The sequence below is a fragment of the Centruroides sculpturatus genome, unplaced genomic scaffold (assembly GCF_000671375.1).
Source record: "Centruroides sculpturatus isolate CEXI.00-Female unplaced genomic scaffold, Cexi_2.0 scaffold15, whole genome shotgun sequence".
Classification (NCBI taxonomy): domain Eukaryota; kingdom Metazoa; phylum Arthropoda; class Arachnida; order Scorpiones; family Buthidae; genus Centruroides; species Centruroides sculpturatus.
In genome coordinates, this window is record NW_019384585.1 from 138492 (window position 1) to 165094 (window position 26603).

At 31.0% G+C, this 26603-nt stretch overlaps 1 protein-coding gene across 1 annotated transcript; it reads left to right on the top strand.

Moving 5' to 3' along the window:
• Nucleotides 1-605: 605 nt before the first annotated feature.
• Nucleotides 606-25937, top strand: LOC111624559 (pre-mRNA 3'-end-processing factor FIP1-like). Its single transcript, XM_023367432.1, has 5 exons — nt 606-809; nt 14406-14543; nt 16330-16650; nt 18975-19181; nt 24829-25937. Exons 1-5 carry the CDS (start codon nt 657-659, stop codon nt 25738-25740), a joined length of 1731 nt encoding a protein of 576 aa, XP_023223200.1. The 5' UTR covers nt 606-656; the 3' UTR covers nt 25741-25937.
• The last annotated feature ends 666 nt before the right edge of the window (nt 25938-26603 follow it).

Consider the following 26603-nt stretch of genomic DNA (forward strand, 5'->3'; position numbering starts at 1 on the left):
TCAAATCACGGGAAAATTATTATTTCCGTTATATTGATTATTATTTCATGATAATAATATTCTATCTTTATTTGTTTGACATTATGTGAATCAACACAAATTAAGGGTTAACATCAGAAATTAAGAGGTAAATAAACAGAAACCTATTGAAATAAGGGTTAATCCTTAATTTCAAGAGGCCGGATGGCCGAGCAGTCAAGGTGGTAGCCCACCGCTCTGGGGGATCCGGGATCGAATCCGGACGGGTCAATCTTTCGGGGGTTGGTCCGTTCGGATATGTCGGGTCCCGTCCCTCATCACCCGGTCGCTCATTGTGGGCCTGGCCGAACCCATAATGCGCCTGCTATAAGAGGCCCTCCTAGTGCCCACAGGGCGGAAAGAGTAAAAAAAAACACGGCGGAAAGTGTTAAAAAAACACTTAATTTCAATACGAATAAATAAACAATGTAATTATTGTTAATATATATCTATTTATTTTGCATAATTTATTAATTACGAAAAAAATAAAAACTACTTAAAAACTAAACATTATTAACACTTTCAAGTAAGTTAAAACATAAATATAATATTTATTTTACATTTTTACATCGTATTATTTCCACTAGGGAGTGTTACAGTCGCCCTTCTAGACGCCAAAACTGAATAAGCCGTACAAAATGGCTTCGCTAGTTGATGACGATGATGCTTGGCTATACGGCGATTCAAACGAAGAGAAAAAGGCAGAACTAGAAAGAATTAACGAACGCTTAAACGAGGATACTAATGGCGAACCTCCGAGCGAATTCATTCCAGAAGAAGTCACAACAAAGGTCTGTTTACAGATTTTACTTACAATCAATAAATATTTTATTGTCTTATTCAATGTTCACAGCCTTAAACTGACTTAAAAGATGATACTTAATCAATTTTTCATATTTACTTTCAATTAGTGGCAGAAATTAAATTAAACAAAAGAAAAGTTTGAATTTAATGTGATTTAAATTGCTGTTTCTACACTAAATGTTATGTAATGGGACTTACATTATGTTACAAGCAACCAGAATGAAACTTTAGTCATTTTTTATTATAAAACTGCTTAAAATACATTTTACTTATAAAGTTTACATGGTATTTTGTTACTGTTTTATAGATGATTAAAATATTTCACCTACTTTAATATAAATTACAATAATAATTAACTGGCCAACTTAAACTAACATTTATGATTATGCTTTAAGAATAGCTGAAAATGTTTAATTTTTCATTTTAAAAAGTGTATCTAGTAGAGGTTTTTATTGTTTATTATGAATAACCAGTTAATCTTTTTTATCTCGATTTTGAAGTCAAATTGCAGCTCTGAATGAGAATGTTGGGACCTTATCAAAGTTGCAGACCGTTCCTGTAGGAGTAAAAAAAAGTCAAAGGAATTAATCTATGTGTGATCCTTTGTGAGATATAGCTACAGTGACCATACGTCCTTTATTTAAGAGGACAGTCCTTTATTTCACTGCTCTGTCCTTTAACTTTATTTATTTTCTAAAATAGGCATTTTGTCCTTTATTTTGTAAAGTTGACGCAAAGTTTAAAAAAATTTTTTTTAATAATATATTGAACAAGTTAGTTTTGTATACGCCATCACGACCAGTGTTGCATTGCTACATAGAGCGCAGTAGTGCAGTGTGTCGCCAACCAAACGGCCCACTGACAGTACCAGGGGGTGGACACTCTTATGGGGATTTTTGTGATAGTTTTTTAACTCTCTAGTTGATGGATGATACACTTGTTAATTAAAGCTGAAGTTAGTTGAAAGAAAAAATGAGGGGTTTCTTCCTATTGTTATTAGAAAAGTGGTTTTAGCATTAGAAAAATCAGAAAATATACAAGCCAAAAAATTCAATGATGCTGTGTACACATTTTATCAAACGTGCATAGATTATCTAAATAATTGGGACATGTTTTTTATTGAAATAGAGGTGTTTGAATGGGTCACATTATGCGAAATCCCTTTGTGGGCGAAAGTAGAGGAAAGCTATATCTTTATTTCGAATCATTGGTCCGTAAATATACTCGACGGTGAATTATTTGATGAAGTTTCATGTGTAAAAAAATATGTCACAAACGAAAAGATCGACGAATGGTGACAGAATAACCAGCCCTGCCATCAAAGGTGGATTGAGATTTTTGAACATTTTACAGCAAAAGAAATTGTTTTCAAAAACATTTGTAAAATCGTAGAATTTTCTTTGTCTCCCTGGATCTAATGCCCCCGTTGAACGAATATTTTCATTGGTGAATAATATGTGGACGAATGAAAAAACTGATTTAAAAGTAAGCACATTAGAAGCATGTATTTCCATCAAATACAACTTTCAAATGAACTGTATGGAATTTTATGACTTTAAAGCGTGAAACGGCGCTAAAAAAAAATTAATTCTACTGAAAAGTATCAAAATTAATGTTATTTAAATTTTTACAATGTGTGTATGTGTAATAATTCAGATTGTTTAAAATTTTAATGTATGCATTGTTGTATGCTACTATTTTCGTAATAAATGTTATAAACTTATGAATTTTATAAGGTATTTTTTGATTTTCTTCGATATGTCCTTTATTTTCCCCAAAAAAATATGGTCACTGTAGATATAGCCCCAAATCAACTTGTTAAACACAAGATGGGCTTAACGGAGCGTATTGCCTGCTCTGTCGAGCCTATGCAATTTGGCCGGATGGTCAAGCCGAATTGCATAGGTGATTCTAACCATGCTGATTCTAACCTAAACTTTGTATTGGTTTGAACAAAACAAATTTCAGGTAAAAAATAATTTAACAAACTTTAACATATGAATACTAACAAAAGAAGTTGTACTTTTTTCCAAAATGAAAATATTCTTGCCAGTGAGAAATAATCAGATTTATATTGAAAATAGTTTAAGATTTTGTACTAATAAAAAAAAAACACTTAAAGAACGATCAACATTTAGAAGAAGCATTTTGCCATCTTCTACAAGTGATAAACATTCAGACACAAGCCAAACTTTATACACCTCCACAAACAGCATGGCACAAATATAGCACAGGAAGCAGAGTGATGATTTAGTCACATGAGATGACATTCATGCAAGTTCTCTATAGGCAATTGTCCCTGTACAAAGCACTCATTTCTCAATAAATTTTTCTTGTATTTTTGCTGAATTTCACTTCCGTGTTCCTCGTGTGTGGAAATTGACAGAAGGCTCGGATTTGATCCTGGCAGATCAAAAAAGGAATTTTTTGGGGATGGTTTGACCGGATATCTCAACCCTGTCCCTTGCCACCCGGCCACCCCATTGTGGGCCTGGCTGAACCCAAAATGGGATTGCTAAAATTAGTGCCCACAAGGCAGAAAGAGTTAAAAATAAAAAAAGCCTATGCAATGGCATTTTTCTTGTTTTATGAGCTTTTAGCCATCTCTAGTAAAGTGGAAAACAGTTTAGTTTGAGCATTGTTTTCAGAAATAGTTTCAGATTTTTACATTTAAATTTTACCTCGTTTTTGAGAGTCTTCAAACGTCCATGTAGACTGATTTTGGTGATGCTATATCTTGTGAAGGGACACATTCATAAGTTCCTTTTGATTTTTTACTCCTGTGGACATGGTCTACAGCTGTGATATTGTCCCAACCATCTCATTCAGAACTGTAATTCTATCCATTTTGAATCTTTCCTTCTTATTTTGTATTATGAGAAACTATTCTATTTCTTTCTTGATTCAATATAGCTAATTCAAATTAGAAAACCTTGTTTACCCTTTTCTTTTTCGAAATACAGTACAATCTTCTTAATGTAATCACTTTGGGATTAGTAATAATAATCCACCTATATCATTAATTGGGATAAGCATAGTTTCCAACCGTCATCATTTGGCACTGATTAACAGCATTTTGTATGATCCATCAGTAGATGGGCCACTTTTCTTTTTTATCGGGAATTTTAAAGAATTTGATATTATCACATAAACACTTCATTTAACAAGTCTTAATACCAATATATATGCCAAAGACATTATATGTATTTTATTATGAACAATTTGTATGCAAATTTTAGCTCAAATGTGATAATTAAACAAACAGCTAACCTGATAAACATTAAAGCAACCAAAGCCAAATTAATGGACTAGAAGCGGCTATAATAATAATAATAATAATTTAAGATAATTTGGTATTAGAGTTAGGTGTTAGGCACCATCTCATGCTAAATTTAATAATTATAATTTTGATTAAATAATTTAAATAAATTTAGAACTTTAATTAAAATTATAATTATTAAATTTAGCATGAGATGGTGCCTAACACCTAACTCTAATACCAAATTATCTTAAATTATTATTATTATTANTCAAGTTTAAGTCATTTTATTCGACTTTACGTCCGTCCGCCACAAATATTGAAGTTGTAATATCACTAGAAAAGTGTTTAAAGCACATAAAATCATATTAAAATATATACATTTACAGTATGTACTGTATTTACAGTACAGTACATGCATTCGTAAATTTAGATTACTTTTTTCTGTACTCTATTAAAAACTAAAATTTATTTGTTTGTGAGCTTAAAATAGATTCTTATTAACCATATATTATTGAAAATGCATTAATAAATAAAATACAGAACTGGGAATAGTAATTTATGGTTTTTCCTAGTGACAAGTAGATTCGGAGACAAGTAAATTCGACTTACGTCGTTTTTCGACTTAAGTCGTTTTCCTGGAACCAATTACCGACGTAAGGCGAGGTATACCTGTATTATAGTCGCTTCTAGCCCATTAATTTGGCTTGGTTGCTCAAATGTGATCATTTTAAATGGCAGATAAGATGAATTGCATCCTTAAGTCTGGCAACTTTAGTGCTATCATGTTGTTGGTTAAATCAATTATGGCTGACTCATCAGCAAAAAGAAATGAGAAATAGTTACTTTTACTGTGAAATGAGAAAATGAGTTACTTTTATAACAAATTATTGAGCAGCACTACAGTTTCTCCACGCATAAAAGGAAGAAACATCTGATTCATCACTTGAGAATATACAAACTGTATTCTATGAACTTAACTTTCTCAAGAAAAAAACTAGATGGTTTTTTTGAGATATTACTCCTCTGCATTGCTGTGTGGCAAAAGGAAAAGATATTCATTATGGTAAGAAAAAGACAGACACTACAACCAGCAAATTGTTCTTAATAATTGCAGTGAAAGTCAATAAACTAACTGATAGTAGCTGTCATGAGTACATAGTACCATAACAAAGGAAATTAAGAGAGCAAAACATTGCACAAAGACACAACAGGAGGTACTCATCATGCAATATCAAGACTCGTGACACATCAAGATGAAAAATATAATAAATCTGGGTGTGAATTTATAATGTGTCTTGTAAAATAGTTAGCTTTGTACTCTTTAACATCACAATTTAAAAAAACTGCCATACTCTTGACCAATGTTTAGGGCAACAGTATTATATAACATATGTAGAGATGACATTAAATTTTATTTATTAAAGATATTTAATATAAACACTGTGCAATATCAATGTTAATAAAGAATTTTGCTTTTTATGTTGTCAGCATTTTTTTAAATCAGTGTTTGTCTATCAATGTCCCCGCTATTCTCTATTCTGAAGGTTGGCAAGTATAGATATGTGAAAAAGAATTAGTGGAAATTTTGGTTTTATTGACACCAACATTAAAGAACAAGTTGAAATGAATCAAAATTGTGTAACTTGAAGATTTATTAGTTATAATTATTAATTCATATCTAATTTATTGAGTATTATTTGTTTACTACTAAGTTTTACAATGGCTAGAACAGGTCTTTTGATTAATACGGTTTGTTATTACTGTGATTAAATTTTGATCATTTTAGTTTTTAATGTCAGAAATTTGTAGAGGAGAATAAAAAGTTAGATATAAATGTTTTTAATAAACAAAGAAATTGTGACTTTGACATAAAATCTGAAATTTTTTCAAAATTAGCTCAAATGGCAAGAAATTGCAGAATCTGGCAACTTGCCATGTGCCTATTTGAATTTTGAAACAGTCCATAGTTACAAAAGATAGTAAGAATTTTTCTTAGGAATTTAATTCTGTATATAAATAAAGTAATGTTCATAATTGGAGCTACTGTCCCAAAGTGATATTTTTGATGCAGACTGTTGTAAGATGAATGCCAACAGTTCTAAATAAAGGAAATATTAGCAGATTTTGAAATTTGCTCATTATGTGATATAATAAATTCCATATGATCTGTAATCTGTACTATGCTTCAATATCAGTATATAAACAGTCAAATATACTGTAATTTCTATGAATTATCACACCATAATCACCAACCAATCAACAACTTTAATTTACTCAGATGCATTTTGGAAATTACAGTATTTTTCTCAGTGAATTTTCTTTCATACAAACTAAACAAGGCAGATTTTCCTGATACATATAAAGAACTACAAAAAATATTCAATATACAGTCATAATCACTAAAAGCTATTAAACATTTTACCTTCCAATTTCAATATTCCAACTGTTTAACTACTTTCATGCTATAATCATTGTCATATATTTTTTAAAACAACTTTTTCAATAATTTTAAATTTAACATATTCTAACAAATTATTGTACTATACTACCTGTATTCCTTTGTAAGTAACATTTTGTTGTAAATATTCCTTGCTATTCTTACTTTCATATATTCTCCATTACATCATTTGACAGCACTCTAATAGCCAAACACTACCCCCTGCCCTCTATTTGCAAAAAACCAATTCTACGATTTATGTAAATTTATGCTTTCACCTTCATTCATTAGTAATGTGTGTTCAAGCAACTTTCTCTTTATCATATTTTACTCTAAACAAGCTATCTTTAATGTATTAAGATCAATCTGATGTTCATTCTTCATACATTTAGCTACAATCAAGGTCTTATAATCATACTTTATTGCTCTGACATGCTCTTTAACTGTTTTTTATAGCTCTTTCTGTATTTTTGATGTAAGTGAATGGCTCTTTACGTCCACAATTAAATCTGTATACTACTAATGCTTTTTTTAGTCTATATTATTTATTTTGTTGTTATTGGTACTTTTGATTTATATAATACTTGTTCTGTTCTATTTTCTTGATTGGAGAATCAATACAATATTACTTGGATAGAATGTTTTCTTAATTTGTTAAAAAAAAATTTGTTTATAAGTTATTTTTTCAAATGTCTGATTCTCTAATTTAGTTACAACTAAAAATAAAAAAGTTAGTTACAACTTCTCCTTTTCCTTCTGTCTTATAACTTTCATTTTTGTTAATCATTTATTTTAATATACATTTATTATATCCATTTAATGAAGTCATCATAATAACATCTTTTACCTCATTTTCTTGTTTTCTAGTGTATATAGTTCTATTAATTATTTTGTATTTATCCCTCAAGTGTATTTTTCTTAAAATATATGGAGACATACAATTTGAAATGTATTGCCTTTGGAACAGCACAAGGTTTAACATATTTTTCAAAGACAAATGATTTAACTCATTTTTAATTAGATCTAAATATTTTAATTTCCTCTCTTTTCACCTTCAAATCAAATTTTAATTTTTTATTAATGATTTCATAACTTACAATATTTTGTATAGTTATTTTATTATTAGGAAATAAAGAAATATTTACTAACATTTTCATCTGTTTAAAACAGATAACACATCAGGCACATAACACACATTTTAAATGTAGCCATTTTGTTCTGTGTTATGTGTCTGATGATGTCTTTTTAAACAGATGAAAACATTAGTAAATATTTCTGTATTTCCTAATTTCAAATTTGCTGGTATTGATTTATTCTGTGTTTATTGTATCCCTGTTTTGGAGAGTTGTTATTTTAATATTGATGTAATTTCCAAAATGCATCTGGGTAAAATAAAGTCATTGGTTGATTGCTGATTATGGTGTCTATGGTGTGAGAATTCCTAAAAAATTATGGTATTTTTGATTATTTATATACAGTAAGACCCCACTTAATGCTGCCTCGCTTAGCGCTGATTTGATATAACGGGGTCTGCTTGAAGCCTAAAAAATGCTCAAAATTTATGCTGATTTAAATTAACACAGCATTTCATTGATTCATATATAATATGATTATTTACCAACACAAAACAATCAGAAAAAGGTGGCAAAAAAATGTACTTTCTTTAAATCTGTGTGTTTGGTGAAATTTTGGGAAAAAAAAATATAATATCACGGATGCCATAGGCAATATTGGCTTTACATGGCGAGAATTAACTGATAAATGCACAAAGTGTGGAAGAAGTTATGGCTGAAGGTATCCATACTTCTCAACAAGAAGAACCTATTGCTGTATTGTTAGGTTGACCAAACTCAACCTAATTGATATAGCAGGACTAGGAAATGTAGATGAGTAGGATATTGAGGAGTTACAGCAAGTTTCTAGTGAGAGCCTTACCAATGATGACCTTCAAGAACTAGCAGAACAAGGAAATCATGTAGAACTGGAAAATAGAGATTCTGAAAATGAAGAACCCAAAAAATTTCTCTACAGATTTCCTTAGTAAAAGTTTGATGATGATAACTGAAATCATTGATCAAATTGTAGCAAATAATCCAGATTTTGAAAGGAGTGCAAAAGCAAAACGAGGCATTTTGAATGCAATCTTCTGCTACTGACATTTGCTTAAGGAAAGAAAAAAGCGACAAATCAAACTTTACGACTTTTCTGAAATTCTTGTTTTTTTGCAATAAAGTCACAATAAAGGACCTTCATCACAAAAAATGAACTTTCACATTTTTGTGTGCCTATGTTTGTTATTTAACATATATTAATATACAAATTAATATAAAAATAACTTAAAATTAAAATAAAAGTTGTTTATTTTTGGTCACATGTTTCCCTATCCCTATTTACTCTGTTAAAATGACTGTTTAATTAATGTTGTTTCATTTAGTGCTTTGTCATCAAGGAACACATCCCCCGTGTTAAGCAGGATCTTACTGTACTGATAAATCCCATATGTTTATGTATTGCATTTGCCAGGGATTGTCAGTTGTTTGCTGTAGGAAGAATTCAGAAATGGGAATTTCCTGTACATTATTTAAACTTTTAAAAGTTTTTATTATGTATTATTTTGTATTATTTCTTACTTTCAACTATATCAGCGGATATGGTTGAAAGATCATCTAGTAAATTAGAAATTATAGAAGATTATAAAAGAAATTTTGTTAGGCTTTATAACAACCTAGCCTTTAATTATCCAGCATATGCTAATGTGTGATTGTGAATTACTTAAGACTAACATTTTCATGGAATCTAGTCTCACATTCTGTTTTTCGGTTTGTTTGGGTTTCATTTTTGTGATCAGAATTGCATTTCAGTGTGCCATATTATTTGTTCACCTGCTTCCAATAACAACTGGTATCAAAGAACAAGACCTATTAAAAAATTGTCATTTCAGAGAACTTTTATCCTTAAGACATATTACAGGATAATTTTTCTCATAATAAACTATGACCTTGCTAGTTGATTGCACATCCTGCTGTTACTCAGTAAATATTTGGAAACCACATTTTAACTTTATATTGATAAAAAAAAAAAGTAACCATATATATGGTTACTTTTTTTTTTATCAATATAAAGTTATAAAATGAATTTCAACAACTGAACATAATTATATACATACATTTAAAACTGTAACCCTAGCTTTGACAGGGCAATGTTTAGTTTTGTTTACACACAAAAGAATTACTTCACCATTTCTTCTAATAAAAAGAAAACTGAAGATGGTCATACAATTTTTTTTTGCTTTAGTTTTTAAACTCTGTAGTGTAGAAATTTATAGTATTTGAATTATGCTAAGAGATATTTTTTTATAAGCCCATTGTGAGTTTGGCCAGACCCTTAGTATGGTGGCTAAATCTATGCTGTACAAAATTTATACAACCAAATCAATCTACCAGCCATAACTTTTGAGCCAGACTAGACACAAATCCAATTTTCCAGACCAGTAGGTTGATGCTTTCACTGTTTAAGCTAGAAATTGCAAAGAAATTGCAATTGATTTAATGCTAATTAGCATTATACCAGTAAACATACCAGTAATTTGATACTTTTTTACCAGTGAATTTTGTAAAAATAGTTGCATCTAATAATTTTATTAAAGCCAAATATTTATTTGTATATACAGTAGACCCCCCCTATAATGCGTAGATACGTTCCATGTTATAAGAATTTCACGTTGTAGGAATCCTTAAATACATGAGCCAATCATAGCCCGACATGTGTGAAGTTTACGGGCTATGGCTGTTTGAAAGGTTTTCTTCCATAAAATTAATCAATTCTAGACTAATTCAACTCAACATTTCCAAAAGACGTATAATTTTTTGGGAATAATCTGTATAAACTATACTATAAACAAAAAATTGTAGGATTACTTACCGAGTGTGCACCATTCGACGTCGCCATTGCTTAAGCTTGTTTTCGTTGCGGAGCAGCGCACCAAACAGCGGCTGCGATTTCTGATAAATTATTTTTCTGCAAAAATTCGTTGAACTTTGGAGACATCATTAATATAAATAATTTTTATGGCCGTTGAATAAGAAATGTTTCTTTCACAAGAAATGTATAAAATTACAGTGCTGTATTAGACTTACAGTACCTAATTTACATACTGTACAGACGATAGTAAACTCAACTTACCCACCTATCATAGTTAGACTCTCCATAGCGTGGCGCTAGATGGCGGAAAGTATATATATAATTACTAGCTGCAAGGACCCACTTCGCTGGGTTTTTATTTGTATGTAATATAGTTTTTTTTATATAAAAGACTGTTTTTCTAAGTATTCTAGAATCTTGCTGCGAGGACCCGCTTCGCTGGGCAAAAAGTAACGATAGTGAAGATTAAGATAATTACATTATAGCCAATCTTACCTGTTTTCACAGAATGCAAGAATTAGGTCCACCATTTCCAGACTAATTAGAGAATTTTTGCATGAGTCTAAAAATATGTTTGCAATAAACCGCCTGTAAATCTTGCCTGCCACTTTATATTAATACTTCCTTTGTTACTCAACACTTCCATTGTTAACACTTCCACTGTTAACACTTCCATTGTTACACATCTTCGAAGTCAACCACTTTCAACCCCATATCTCCCAAACCCTTATAGCACAGAATGCAAGAATTAGGTCCCCTGTTTCCAGACTAATTAGAAAATTTTTACGTCCAGTCAAATGAACTATTTTCAATTTGATCAATTTTCTGGAACGTTTACAATCGTTCTATAATCGAATCAATTCGAATTCGAATACAAATTCAAATTTAAAATGGTGTGAACATTTTTAAAATCAAAATAGAAAATCTTCGATGTCAACCACTTTAAGCCCCCATATCTCCCGCACCCTTATAGCTATCGAGATGCAAGCACCATAGTGCACGAATGGAGACTTGGGGCTACTACCACATACAAACACCATTCATGTGCGATGTGTAGTTTTGGCTGAAAAGTGACATATAGGGACACACACGTCCATTTTTATATATATATATAGATAGATAGATAGATAGATAGATAGATATAGATAATAAAGTTACAATACATTAAGTTAATATATAATTATATATACAGTACCTAATTTATATATAATACTGTACAGACGATAGTAAACTCAATTTACCTGCCTAAACTCTCCGTAGCGTGGCGCTGGACAACGTAAAGTAGTTTGGCTGCTCATCCACTATTGGTCCAGATTCGACCAATCCTGTCGCGACACGAGTCGGTGACGACATTTTATGAGTTTCTTTTAGCATCCTTATACGAATACTGTTGCAATTTTTTTCCACGTTATAGGAATCTCCGTTATTGGATCCCACGTTATAGGGGGATCTACTGTATATATATAAAATCTTCCCAATTATCTATATCTATACTACTATATAAAGAGACAATGTATTTTTCGTTTGTGACCACTAACCGTGAAAACTACTGAACCAATTGTTGCCAAATTTTAACTGTAGCATCTTTATGATCCCTGGAATGTTTACCACTAGTCAAACTTACAGATTTTTTATTAATTAAATAAAACTGCAACGGATTTTTGTCTATTTATTTGTCTCTTTCTTCACTAGATGGTGACGCTCGAATTAGTACTTTCTGCCTATAAGAAAAGTCTGTTATTGATGTCAGTTTTTCAAATATAATAGTAAACATTAAATTGTTATTAGTTAATTAGCAAAATCTTTGAGAAATTAAAAAAGTGATGTCATCACTCTAGATGGCAGTATGTGTACTTATGGTGGGTTTTCGAATCGTTACGCATTAATTTCTGCAGGTAATTGTACAAAATATTCAAAATAGTTATTGGATTTATCTCAAGTAAATATTTTTTTTTTAAATTGATTGATAAATAATGCTGAGAGCTGTGAGAGCATGTAAAGGAATAAAAAGTTCTGGAGCTATTGTTCATAATTGTAGACAATGTGAATCTACAGCAGAGTGGTCTCAAAGATTGGAAGAGCAATGAATTTGTTCGGCTCAGAATCGAATGTGTATAGCAAGGAATTTTTTAGGTTTCAAATCAATATAACTTATTCAGAAGTTTTATGATTTTATTTTTTTTATATTTTGCAATACTCTACTGCAATGCTACACATTGATCACACAAAAATAATTAATGAACAATTAATTCAAATTTTCAAAGTTCTATATGTATATAAGAGCAGGCAAGCCGCTACAGGGGATGCTAGTTGAGCTATAATATTATAATGCATAATTATTAAATTAGTCTTATTATAGTCCTTAATATAACCTTATTATCAAATTCCAGGGAAAAAGAGAATTTGATTGTAAAAGTGCATTGTTTTTATTTCGTGCAATGTTTCAGTCAGTCCTTCAGAGGCATCAGTTAACTCTTTATGGCTGGCTTGGTTGTGAAAACATGAAAAAGATAGAAGTTATTGTACCACACTTGTGAGATAATGCCAGTTTCTTAATTGTGATGTCTTCATCGTTATTTTGACCTTTTAATATAACTTTTATGTATTTTATCTTGTGAGTTTAATTGAAACACCAACTGATGAGGGATTATTTTAAAGTCCAAAATGCACTTTGGGTGTACTTTACATATTCTATACATATTGGTTTTAATTATTGTAAAATCTCTTTTTGTAAATTTAAATAATATTAAATTTAAGAAATTTTTATGTTCGTGTTCACTGGTGTGATAAGCTCTAACATTACTGTTTTAAGTTAGTAGAAAAGTTTAACTTTCACTTATGCTTATATATTTTTGTGTGCTAGACATAGAAGCATCAAAAGTTTTTATTTAAATTGGATATAAAAGTAGTTTTGTTTATGTCGGTTATGCTTTAAGTTATTACTTTACTGTTCTGTACAATTATTAAAGTGTCCTATTTCAGTGCCATGCAGTTCTGCAATTTATTTGTTTACCTGTAATGCATAAAGTAGACCAACAATTTTAGTTGACAAAGTGGAACACATTTATTTGAATGCGAGAGCTGAACTGGTCACTCTTCTGAACTTTCTTTCTTCCTACTGGAATTATTGCAACTAAAGAATTATTATGGGTTTTATTTTTCCAATAATGAAACCATTGGTTTTTAAAATAGAGGAAAGGAAATTTAATTGGACACTACTAGTGAATGTTTAATTATCAGCTTGTCAGTCAGTTGTCAACTAAACAATTACTGGTGTAATAGTTTTCTCATTTAGTGTTAAATTTTAAAAATTACTGGTAATTTATTGGTAAACTAATAATATTTTACAAATTTACTATTTTAACAGTAAAATGTTGGTAAATTTGCAACCTCTAGTTTTTCATTCGGTCATAAACATAGATATTATGTTAGATGAGAATTCGTAACAAAACTGTCAATTCTGATTAATACATTAATAATATGAAATCATTGAAATTTGTATTTCAAGTATTTTCATATATCTATACATTTATATGAATATGAATTTATAAGACCGCATTGTCATTTGATATTAAATTTTTCAAGAAATTGTTTAAATATTTTTGAAGTACAGTAGTCTCTCTATAGTGTCACTCGCCAGCTTGAAACATTCAGTAATCTGACATCCATCAGCCCAATATACAGTATATCAGATAACAGAGATTCTACTATTTTAAATGTTTAGTAAAAAGATTTAGAATCTTTAAAGTCAATAGAAGTTCAGATGTATTTGAGTCATTAATAAGCATTTAAACTTCAATTCACTTCAGCATAAAGAAAATATTTTAAATATATCCTATATAATATAACTTTTAATATATAGATTTTTAAAATTACAGCTTTGTCATGTATGTGTATTGTCTATGAAGAAAAAAGATTGGTTGCATGAATTAATATGCTTTTATTGTATTTTTTTACCTGTAGGCAATTGATCCTATTTCAGAAGAAGATAAGGAAGCAGGTGAATTAAGTGGTGAAGAAGAAAATAAAGAAATAAATAATCAAATCGAGCATGGTTCTGAAGAAACTGATTCCGACGATGACGACGACGATGCTGTACAGGTTGGTTTTGAAATATGTTTTTATTAATGAAATATAATTGCAAAGCATATTAAGATCTACTGATTCAAAAGTTTATTAAATAGAATATAGCATAGTGAATGTAATTGAACTTGAACAACATATAAAATGCTAATATTTTCATAAGTCCAAATTTTAATTATATTCTAATGCCATAGAACTTTTTCTAACATCTCATCTTCAGATTCACTTCAACTATTTCCCAAAGATAGACATTCCAACCAGTGTTCTTCAACCATTATAACTTTTTATACAGGTTCAAATTATTCAAACTTTTCACAAGAATTTAAGCCACATTAAACACTAAGAGATATCATGACATTAATCCTAGTCATACTGATTATGGAACATGAGTTGCTGTTGAGTATCCCTGAGACTGACATCAAACAAACATCTTCATTTAGGATCATTTTCATTTTATCATTGACTCCATATAAACATTACACCAGCATTATAAAATGCTAAATTTTTTCTGGAAGTCCATTTGATACCCTTGAAGTATATAACATAGTTTAAATTCTTGTTAGGAATTCAATTAATTTGAATCTGTATAAAAAGTTATAATGTCTGTAGAACACAGGTTGGAATGCACATTCAATTTTAATAGTAGTTGAAGCTGATCTGAAGATAAATGTTTAAAAAATCCTTAAAAAAATAAGAGATTTATTTTATTTAATCACATTAGAATTTAATTAAAATGTGGATTTCTGAAAAATAAGCTTAAATGTTATATAATGTTTATGATGATTATAACAAACTTGCATAAGTAGATATGTAAGTTATAGAAATCTATTGTTTATTTTAGAGATATTTAAAAATTAGTTTTAAAAAATTGATATCTCTTTTTATTAATAAAAAAAACATTGCCTGCAATTAAAATCTTGAATATAATTTTTACTTAATCTAATTATAAATGTTAATTAATTTATCATAAAAATAATGATAAAGATTATTAAGATTATTATTATAAAAGTATTAAATTAATAAAATCTGACAGCTTCACAAATTTCAGTAAACTATTTTGTTTGGCCCGTCATCAATTTTTTCTGTTGCCTAATAATTCCTCAGTACAGCCAGTTTAGAGAAGATTGTTTAGCTGTAAATTCAGTTAGATTCCATTTCAGTATTTCATCTGGAATTTTTTTACTTTTTGCCAAATAAAGATTTTATTAGCCACTGCATGTGATCTATTTGTAATCATTTCTCTATTAACACTTTCATATTTTATAATGAACTGTGTGTATTTTTTGTTTCGTTGTCCCAAATTAGTAAGTATGATACAGGTAAAAAGTTGTTTTCTTATGCATAGACTAAATAGAGAGAACTTTACTTTGTAATAATGGGAAGTGCTTTCATAAGAGACAATTGGGCATTGTGGCAGTCATTTTTTTTTTAAATGTTAAGCCTTTCCTTCCAAAGGAGCAAGGCAGATATTACAAATTACAATGTAGGACATTGTCAAAAAGTTGGCAAGAAACAATTCAGCATTAGTGTGTGGGTGTGTCTGATGATGAATAAACATGCAAATGCACAAACTCGCACACAAAGTACAATTTCAGTGTAAATTTATAATTAATAAAAATTCAATCAGTTAGTTTTTTACTTTAAAAGATATCTATTTTATGTTAAGAAATATGCAGATTAAATAGATATAATATGTAGCTTGTTAAATGTAAATTTAGAGCTGATAAAATTTTCATAAAATAAATTTAATGATAAAATAATATGAAATTAGTTAATGATTGCATTTCTATATTGTAAATTTTAGGTTACAATTGGTGATATCAAACCACCACCTTATGGTTACAGTGGTACTCCTGTTAATCTTAATATTAAAAGAGGTACCTTTGGAAGCACCACCACTACAGGACCATCTACCAAAACAAAAGGTATCGACATGGATTCGGTTGGATCTATCAACGGTGTTCCTGTATATGAATTTAATTTGGATACACTAGAAGATAAACCATGGCGTAAACCTGGAGCCGATATCACAGATTACTTTAACTATGGCTTTAATGAAGAAACATGGAAAGTATATTGTGAAAGGCAGAGGAAATTACGAATTGATAACAACGTAGTAAGTAAGGTAAGTTTATTCATTGACATAAATTTCTAAAGCAAATAAAAATAATTATACAATTGAAATTATTTTAGTAACGAATTGATAGATCCAGATTAACCATTGGGCTAGAACTTAGGACACTATCTTTATAATGAATTAGCTAACTATTTGTTTACCAAATTATGTAATATTTGTTTAATTAACTATCCAAGTTTACTCTATTAGTTAATCTAGTGGTACCATTTGATGATTAAAATAATTAGGACTCTGGATTTAGTCGTTCATATTGGTTTGGCAGAACTGCTTCCCAAAATATTAGTTTGGCAAACCAGTTGTTTAAATTGTATTTGTAATGCAGGTATTTATTTAGATAATTAAAAACTAACTACTCACCACACCAATATATCAATCACATACATTGAACCAATTTACAGTGTGGTATGATTGACTAACAAGTAAAAAACAAATGTTTTCAAACCCCTTCTGGGCTCTTCATCAGGTTCCTACAGTTTTAGCTCGTAAATTTGATTAATGAATGTTGTTCAAATAACTTTGTTCTTGAGTTCGAACAGTTCCTTTTAAAAAATTATACGTCGTGCATGCGTGACGAGTCCGCCTGCTCGGATGTAACGAGTGGCTAAAGCGTGCTGTGTATCAACTCTTGCCAGGCCATCGACAAAAGCATCTCCTCTTTAAAATTTATGCACGTGGTTTCGATAGAGGATTATTGCGATGCACATCTTTAAATCCTCTATTGAAACCACATTCATAAATTGAATAAATAAATAAATAAAAATATTTATTTATTCAATTTATATTTCAATTTCAAAATTCAATTTCAGATATCATGAAAACCAAAATGCAATAACAATTCCAAGAGACATTACAGATTTATTCAGATTGAATGATTTTCCAGATAGCATACATCTGATAATAAGTTCCATAGCAAAAAAATAATAACCGAACTGAACATAGATGTATTTGCAAACCCAACAGAAATATTATGAAATCAATTAATGTTTAAATAATTTTATAAATCCCAAGCAGTGGTGGGTTTCAAATAATTTAACAATAGGTTTGCTACACTAGTGAATGTTTTATGTATAAAAATCAATATTTATTTATAATTATGTTGTATCCTCTAATTAATAGTAGCATTAGTGTACTTGTGAGGTGTAACTGGTTATGCTGATATCCAGTTAAAACTGATCATATTAAATATAGGACACTTCCGTGTTGTGGCGTTATTGACAGCGATCTGTTAAATTTCAGATATGCTCACTAGTACTTTCAACAGTTTACAACTGTCGTCTTCAGGTGAAATCAAATACCTTTGTTTTCGAATTGACAGCTTTTAATGGACTTTTCAAATTATGTAATGCACGTGATTGGAATATAGAACATATTAATAAAAATTGAATGAATAAATATTTTTATTTATTTATTCATTCAATTTTTATTAATATGTTCTATATTCCAATCACGTGCATTACATAATTTGAAAAGTCCATTAAAAGCTGTCAATTCGAAAACAAAGGTATTTGATTTCACCTGAAGACGACAGTTGTAAACTGTTGAAAGTACTAGTGAGCATATCTGAAATTTAACAGATCGCTGTCAATAACGCCACAACACGGAAGTGTCCTATATTTAATATGATCAGTTTTAACTGGATATCAGCATAACCAGTTACACCTCACAAGTACACTAATGCTACTATTAATTAGAGGATACAACATAATTATAAATAAATATTGATTTTTATACATAAAACATTCACTAGTGTAGCAAACCTATTGTTAAATTATTTGAAACCCACCACTGCTTGGGATTTATAAAATTATTTAAACATTAATTGATTTCATAATATTTCTGTTGGGTTTGCAAATACATCTATGTTCAGTTCGGTTATTATTTTTTTGCTATGGAACTTATTATCAGATGCATGCTAGCTGGAAAATCATTCAATCTGAATAAATCTGTAATGTCTCTTGGAATTGTTATTGCATTTTGGTTTTCATGATATCTGAAATTGAATTTTATTTGTTCATTGTAAATCTTTTTGCAAAAACATGATAATAGTAAATTGTGTACACATCTATAATTTATTTCCATAATTCTATAGATGTATCAGAATATATTTAAAAGAAATAAGTAATTAAATCTTATTTTGCATTACAATTTGTTGTTCAAAAATTTTCCTTTGTGATTGTTAAATGATAAATTTTAATCAGAAAATATTTATAACTTTTCACGATTAAAGTGTTTATTGTTGAAATAAGAAAAACAAATTTTGTGTAATAAACTTGGCATTATAATTAACATATATGATTACAATTATTTTTCAGACTCAACCTGCTACTGGAAAAGATCAACAAATTCCAGTTGCAACGGTTAATGAAAACAGTAAATATTCAGGTTTAGGAGGACTTACAAAAAAAGCAGGTCCGCCACCTGGGAGAAAAATGTCAGGTAGCATTGATGTCATTGGAGGTGGAACACCGTCATTGCCTAGTCGCAGACCTGCAAACAGTCCAAGAGAAAATGTCATTCAGGTACTAAGATTTTAATTTTCAGTCATTTAGTTCATTATTGTAACTTCTAATGTCTCTTAAAAAAATTGAACTATGGATTCTTCTAGAATTCTTTTATTTTAATTCATCCAATAGTTCCACAGAACCAAAACTCTTCATTTACACCAATTATCCAAGCTGGAACTGATATAGAATCACAAATTATGATACACACACTTCCAGAAAAGTAATTTATTAAAACGAAAAGCTAAGTCACACAACTGTCTTCTTCAGGTAAAATCACTCATAGTAAACAGACATTTGATTGGAGGAATAGAACATTTTCAAATTATTTCTCATGCACAAGCATGGAAATTACATAATATATATGTAAAAAACTATAAAATTATACAATATTAAAAAGAATATGACATACAAAGAAATAATGCTAATAAAGATAACAATATTAAAATACAAAACTAAAGAAGTAATAATAAAGTAAATAATAAATAAATACAATGCAGTAACATTGATGTGAGATGTTTTATCACACACCACACAACCCATGATTTTGAAAAGCTTAAACAGCACTGTTCACAGCTCCAGTATATTGATTAAGGGAGAGTTGCACAGCAACATTGATGCCATGAAAATGATGTCATATGAACAATGTTCTTTGGTCCCCACAGTATTTAAGAAATGAAGTTTGTGACCTAAGTGGATCTAAGTTACTCTTTTTTAGCAAGTTCTGTTGTATATCTGTTAAGTACAACATCTTCGTGATATTTTGCAAGGTGTAGATGAGCATTCTGGCAGTTGTCCCAATATATAATATGTTTGACACAGCTGTGGATTTTGTAAGGGTATAGCATATACTCCAAATTTTTCAGAATTGACCCTGTCTAATTTTTCAAAGAATCCTATGTAACATGGGTTGAAGCACTAGTGGCAAAATATAACCAAACTTCTTGAAAACTTTGCAAATACATAATTTATTAAAATGTACAAATGTTTTCAGCTTATTTCAGAAACATGCTTCATGTTCAACCATTACATTTGAAGGCTTATAGAGAATTCTATTTTGGAATGCTTTAAAAATTCTTTAATGTTATTACTTTTTATAATAACCTTAGTGCTTACCATACATTTACAAAATTTATTAATATACCACACACAATATAAAACTTACCATATTTACTCGCATATAAGATGAGGTTTTTATTCATTTTTCACTGCTTCAAAAACCTAGGTCGTCCTATACACGCGTACGAAGGAGATTTTACATATTTGCAATAATTTTTGTGAACATTGTATTTGCACTTTTTACTGGATGTTCATCCTCTGGTGTTTAAAAACAAAAGTATTTTATCTAGCTTATTAATTAATCTTTCTTGTGTATTGTCAGAAGTAAAGATGAATAGCAATAGGAAAAGCAGAGCTTTTGAATTGAATTCCAAATTGAAATTCCAAAATCACACGGGAGCTCAATATAAGTTATAATCCATTCCCATGTGAAAATAGTTGATTATTTGGAAATCAGAATTTGGAGAAACTCATAAGTTTGATCTATGGAGAGTGGATTCGACTGTTAAGAATTGGTGAAAAAGGTTCCTGATTGTCCAGTTTTACATGTGAACAAATTATGTTGTTGATTTTACAAGATTTTTTTTAAAGTTTAAAATGCCAGTAATTTTTGCAGGACAAAATGTGTGCATTTAATATTTTATTTGTGATTAAACAAAATAAAATTAGAATTGTATTAATAAACCTAATTTTCTTTATTTTGATCCTTAAAGTCACACCTCGTCCTATAGCCGAGATCGTCTTATATGCAAGTAAATATGGTATATAAACATGAGACTATAAAATAATACTTATAACTTAAGATTGGGTTTGTATTTTAGCTTTTACTGCACATCCCACTCCTTTATACTTCTAACAGGGCTATCAAACAATGCTTGCCAGGCAATACACAGTAGACAGTGCTGTACAGTCTTTATTATTAATGCATGCCTCTTTTAAGCCTTTTCTTATTGAAATTAGTGGACATCCCAGGCTCACTGACATATTGGGCAGATGTGGTTAATTAATGATTTTTTTTTTATTAATACAGTATTAATACTAAATTTTTTATAACACTGATGCTTTTTATTTCTGTGGGACAATGATCTGTTGGTGGATCCAATTTAAGTTAGGTGTCCATATATCAGGACAGAGTATACCCAAGGGCTCTACTTGCATCTCATGTATCTTTACAGTTTGTTAGCATTCTATGGACAGTTGCATTGTGCCAATAAGCTGTATGGGATGGCATATTTAGTTATTAGCACATTTGCCAAACTTAGCTTAGGATCATAATCTATAATTATAGTCTGCTGGCTTTGTGTGCATGGTTATAACTATGTTCTCCCTTGATGCTGATGTTTAATATAAACACCTTCTGTTTTCATGCCAGGCTGTGTATAAGTTTTTTACTGTACCTGTGCATGTTTGCAATGTTTTCTATGTGCTTTAGCTTGCTCATTGTGTTTTCAATGTTGGAGCGTACTGCTCCAACATTGAAAACACAATGAGCATGTATGCACTTTTTACAAATACAATGCCACACAGACCTCTAAGCAGTTCTTCACTTCCAGACATATTTAAACAAATTACTTAATATCTAATTATTAATAATAGCAAAGTAATAACCAAATTATTTATGGTAGTTGTTTGGTTTAGTATCAATGCATCAGGCTTTGGGATGTTTACCTGGCATGTTATGTATGTATGTATGTATATATGTATGTGTGTGTGTGTGTGTGTGTGTGTGTGAGAATTCGGACTCAAGTGTAAATTTTCACACGTTGGTATAGTTTATTTTTATCATTATTTCCTTTTTCTTTTCCCCTCTCGTGAAGTAAAGAGTAGACCTTTTGACACCTCAGTGTACTGTGTTACCTCGAAGGTGACTTTAATCCTCCGAAGAAGGACTCCCCTCACACCAGGGGATCGTTCAATTCTAATGTAAATATGAGGTGCAGATAAGCAACCAATTAGAAACACCAAACACATGTTACTGTCTAGAAAGTAACCAAAAGGTCACCGACGAGGATAAAACAAAACCCTGTACTCCCCTCTAAGTCCGATCGACCTGATGAGAAAGTCAATCTAAATGACCAAATAAGGCAATGATTTTTACTAAGATGGGGAGACATATTCTGACATGAGTCATCTCACGTCAATAAGTCAGGGAGTTTGACAAATTTATGATGGGAAGCTGTCAAATATTGGACGGAAAGGATGACAATAACATAAACACAGCTGTGCGCAAGTCGAGCTGGCAATTGCATCAGATTTTCTTCCCCCATGATTCCCCCTCTGAGATAAGTATAAAAAGGGGTCAAATTTGCACCTCCGGGCAGACAACTGAAGAGGACCCCGCCAGGTAAACACCCTCCGCAGACATCTCCCTGCAGACCTCTACAGTCGGAGATTAACGGAGCGTACCCCCCACATCAGACATAGCCGAGCGGACTTCAAGAGACACCAGCTTCATACCGCCATACCATCCATTGCTCCATACCGCCATCCAAGGGAAACTCCGATTAGGAACCTCCGATCCCAGTGCGTCCTACCAATGCCTAATATGATGAGATCGAATCCCAGGAGGTAAACCCTTGACCGATTTGTGTCTCTCTCTCCAAAACATCCTTCTTAGAGAGGTATCTCTCTCGTTCTCTAGTTTAGGGTAGAACGTAGATTTAGAATAGATTCCTTTTATTATTATATGTGTGTCATTTCTGCTTTTGCCTTCGATATGTATAATCTCTTAGTACTTTAATAAATGTGTTGTTAGTGTTCACCTTGTCTCATTGATAACCTGTCTACGAATTTCATGACCTTTCCACTCATTTTTGCCCTCCTATAGCCTCTGACCGGAGCTACAGGTAAGTGGGGAGAAGCTTGACACTTCCCCCCCTCGGTTCTCACATATACACCATGATGGGTAAAGTCATAGAGGAGGAGGTGGGCATAGGAGTCATCCCAGCTGGCACTGTGAGTAACTGTAAATGGTTATATCTAGGTTTAATTAAATATGTCTGGAAGCAAAGAATTGTTTGGAGGTCTGGGTGGCATAACTGGCAGCACACCATATGGTAAGCAAAGATTGTGGGTTAGTTCTTTTCTTCTGGGCTGTTCTAAATTATTTAATGAATTATTAAATTATTATTATAATTATTAATTTAGATAAGAGATGGTGCCTAACATCCACCTCTAATACCAATTACTTAATATCTAATTATTAATAATAGCACAATTAGTTACGGCAATAGTTTTGTTTAGTATACAGCTATTTTATAACTATATGTGTCACTATAAAAACAGATAATTGTTTGTAATATACCTATGTGCTCACATACCTGTTTTTGAACATAATGTTAATGTCAAGATAGTGGGTCTTTCCATTGCTGTATTTGTTCAGTTTTGAAGTCAAGCCATAGGGGTTGTTGTTAAATGCCTGTAACACTATTTATATGTGGCTTTGATTACCACATAATTAAAAATTAAGTAAATTAATTAAAAATATCATCCACATAGTGGGTGTGTAAGATAATTCCAAGAACAAATTCCTGCAGTACTGTACTTTCTAGTATCCTTATCCTTACCAATAATTCAAATAAGGGCCAAGTGATTACCTCATTTCTGCATGTATGTTTGATTGTTAATTGTAAAGAAGGACATGTAACAGTGTGTATGAGCTAATCCTAATATCTTGTTGATAGAACAATCTGTAATAGGAGATCCCAAAGAGCACAAAAACAAAGCTCTAACACAGGGGTCACCAAATTTTTTGTACAGCGGGCCAGATAACTGAAAGAATGTCAAGCTTGGGCTGCATAACCATTTTGTTCAATATTGTATACTAAATACACAAAAAGAAAACAACATATTTATTTACCAATACACAAACACGATTGCTTCAGCAAGCTTGTAATTGCTTTTCTTAGAAACTTCATTCCAGGTACTTACACAAAAAGCGCTCTGATATCCAAAAAGTTGCCGAATTTTTCATTTCACAGATTTTCATAAACATTATATTACTGTGAAATGCAAAAATCAGATTGACCAATTTTGGCATTTTTACTTACACTTATTTTAATTTTTTTTTACATAATAAGTTCATCTACAATCTATGATATTTCCATATACTGTAAATAATTATATTTTAGCTCATTTGTGGCACAGTGCTGTGGTGGGCCAGATAAAACTGACCTCATGGGCCATAGTTTGGTGACCCCTGCACTAACGTAATAGACGGGCACTTGGAAATGAAATCTAGTATCATGAGATGTTCATCTGTCAAAGCAGTTTCATTTAATTTGTTAACGTTATGCAAGTAAATTTCATTTACTTGCATCTCTTTTTTGTCAACAATTGGATGCAAGTAAGTGGTTGCATCCAATTGTTGACAAAACTAGGTCACTGACAATAGGACTTGAGAGGCAAATACATAAAATGTTACAGTGAAGCACATCAGGGACCATAAATACACTGTCATGGATATGCAAGTAAATTTTCAGTATTGTAGAATTATTGCAGAATTTTATTCATTTTCATCAGATTTAAATTTTTATTTTAATTTATAGAATTTTTTGAAGTAAATTGAAGTAAAGTAATTTAGTTTCTAAAATTAATTTCATTATAGGTTATTGGAAGAAAAGGTACAGCGTTTGAGCCACTTCCAGGAATGCCACCTCTACATTTACCTCCTCCTCACATGCCTCCACCTTTTCTACTTCCTCCACCTGAACATAATATAAATATAGCACCACCTGGACCAGTTCCACCACCTGGTTTACCCCCACCAAATATTCAAGCTACTCCGTCGGGAAATATGGGAAATCAAGATGGAAATTTCCAAGATTCTTTCGATTCGTTTAATCAAGCTTGTTACGTGCCGTCTCATTCTGTTCCTGGTAATGATCGACAAGCACATTTTGACGAAATGGCTGGTTTCTACAATGGAAATCAGTCGTCTCATAATCAATTTGACATGCCCTCGGAATCTACTCAACAAAGTTGGGGGAATTCCCCACGTGATAGAGAGAGGTCGAGAGAACATGATCGCGAAAGGGATCGAGAACACGAAGAACGAGACAGAGAACGTGATAGGAACCATAATCGTAGCGGATACGCACAGTGGGATTATTCCAGGGATCGTTCTTCTGGTCGTTCTCCGGCAGTGGAGGAAGAGCATGACAGAAGAAGGTACCGCGAATATCACGATCGCCCACGCGAGAGAGAGAGGGATCATAATTGGGAACGCGACAGAGAAAGAGACGAACGATACGAGCGAGACAGGGATCGAGAAAGAAGACACAGGGATCATCACAGAGACAGAGAAGAACGTTACAGAGATAGATCCTCGAGACGAAGACATCAACACGAAGAGGAAGAACACGAGCATCGCTCTTCTCGTCACAAACACAAACGATCCAAACGAGAAAAAGAAGAAGAAAACGGTGGAGGAGAATCGCAGGAAGCAGAAGCGACAAGTTCTGCAGGAGGAGGAAAATCGAGCGGAACGGCAGCCGAGGGGGAAGAGAAAAGTTCGTGATGTACATAGCCATCATCAATTTGCATCATTGTTCATACAACACTTTTGTCAAGATCAACTTTACTTGTCATGCATACAAATATTTGAGCTACTGTAACACTCACTATTAAAATAATTTTATATAATTTTCAGTTTATATAGTAATTTGTAATTGTTCTGAAACAAAATAAAATGATGTAGAATGTTTGACTCGATAATAATACAAAACAAGTGTTTAAGATTAATTTACAAGTAAAAATTTATGGTTTTGTAAATATTCCAAACAAGGAAGGCTGTTAAAAATTTTCAGCAGATTGTAAATATTAACATAGATAATTTTGTTTAAAGAATAACAATAACTGTAATTTTTATGCATGAGTACTGCAAATGAATTAATTTTTTTTTCCAATATTTTAATCGTATTTTTATTTTTTTCTATCATTTATCGTTAATGTTTACAGAAAATTTGCCATGCCTTTGTTGAAGAATACACTTAGATCATTTGTATGTTATATTTGGTATGTTTGCTAGGTTTGTCCTCTCATAAATTTTGTATATTCAGAAAAATTTAAATCACTTCATGCCTTTTAATATGTATTAATTCATTTACATGTAAAATGTTATGTCAAAATAATATATCATTGTATCTGTTTAGACAAATTTTTTATTTTAGCAATATTCGTGTAATGATACATTACACGGCTATTGCTAAAGTAATACACCGATTCTCGATTATAACAATGATATAATTTGCAAATAGTGGCTTAGATTTTTGATAATATATTATTGGGAAGTTCAGCAACCAGTTTGAAGAATACAAGTAATGGTAAGTGTATTATTTTTGCAATGTAATTTTTTAAAGTTTTCAGTGATTATATGTAATA

Bases quoted from the DNA above. Each gene is read 5' to 3' on its own strand.
- LOC111624559 (XM_023367432.1), top strand. From the start codon at position 657: ATGGCTTCGCTAGTTGATGACGATGATGCTTGGCTATACGGCGATTCA. The intron at 810-14,405 runs GTCTGTTTACAG...TTTTACCTGTAG, and splicing joins CAGAAGAAGTCACAACAAAG to GCAATTGATCCTATTTCAGA. The intron at 14,544-16,329 runs GTTGGTTTTGAA...TGTAAATTTTAG, and splicing joins ACGACGACGATGCTGTACAG to GTTACAATTGGTGATATCAA.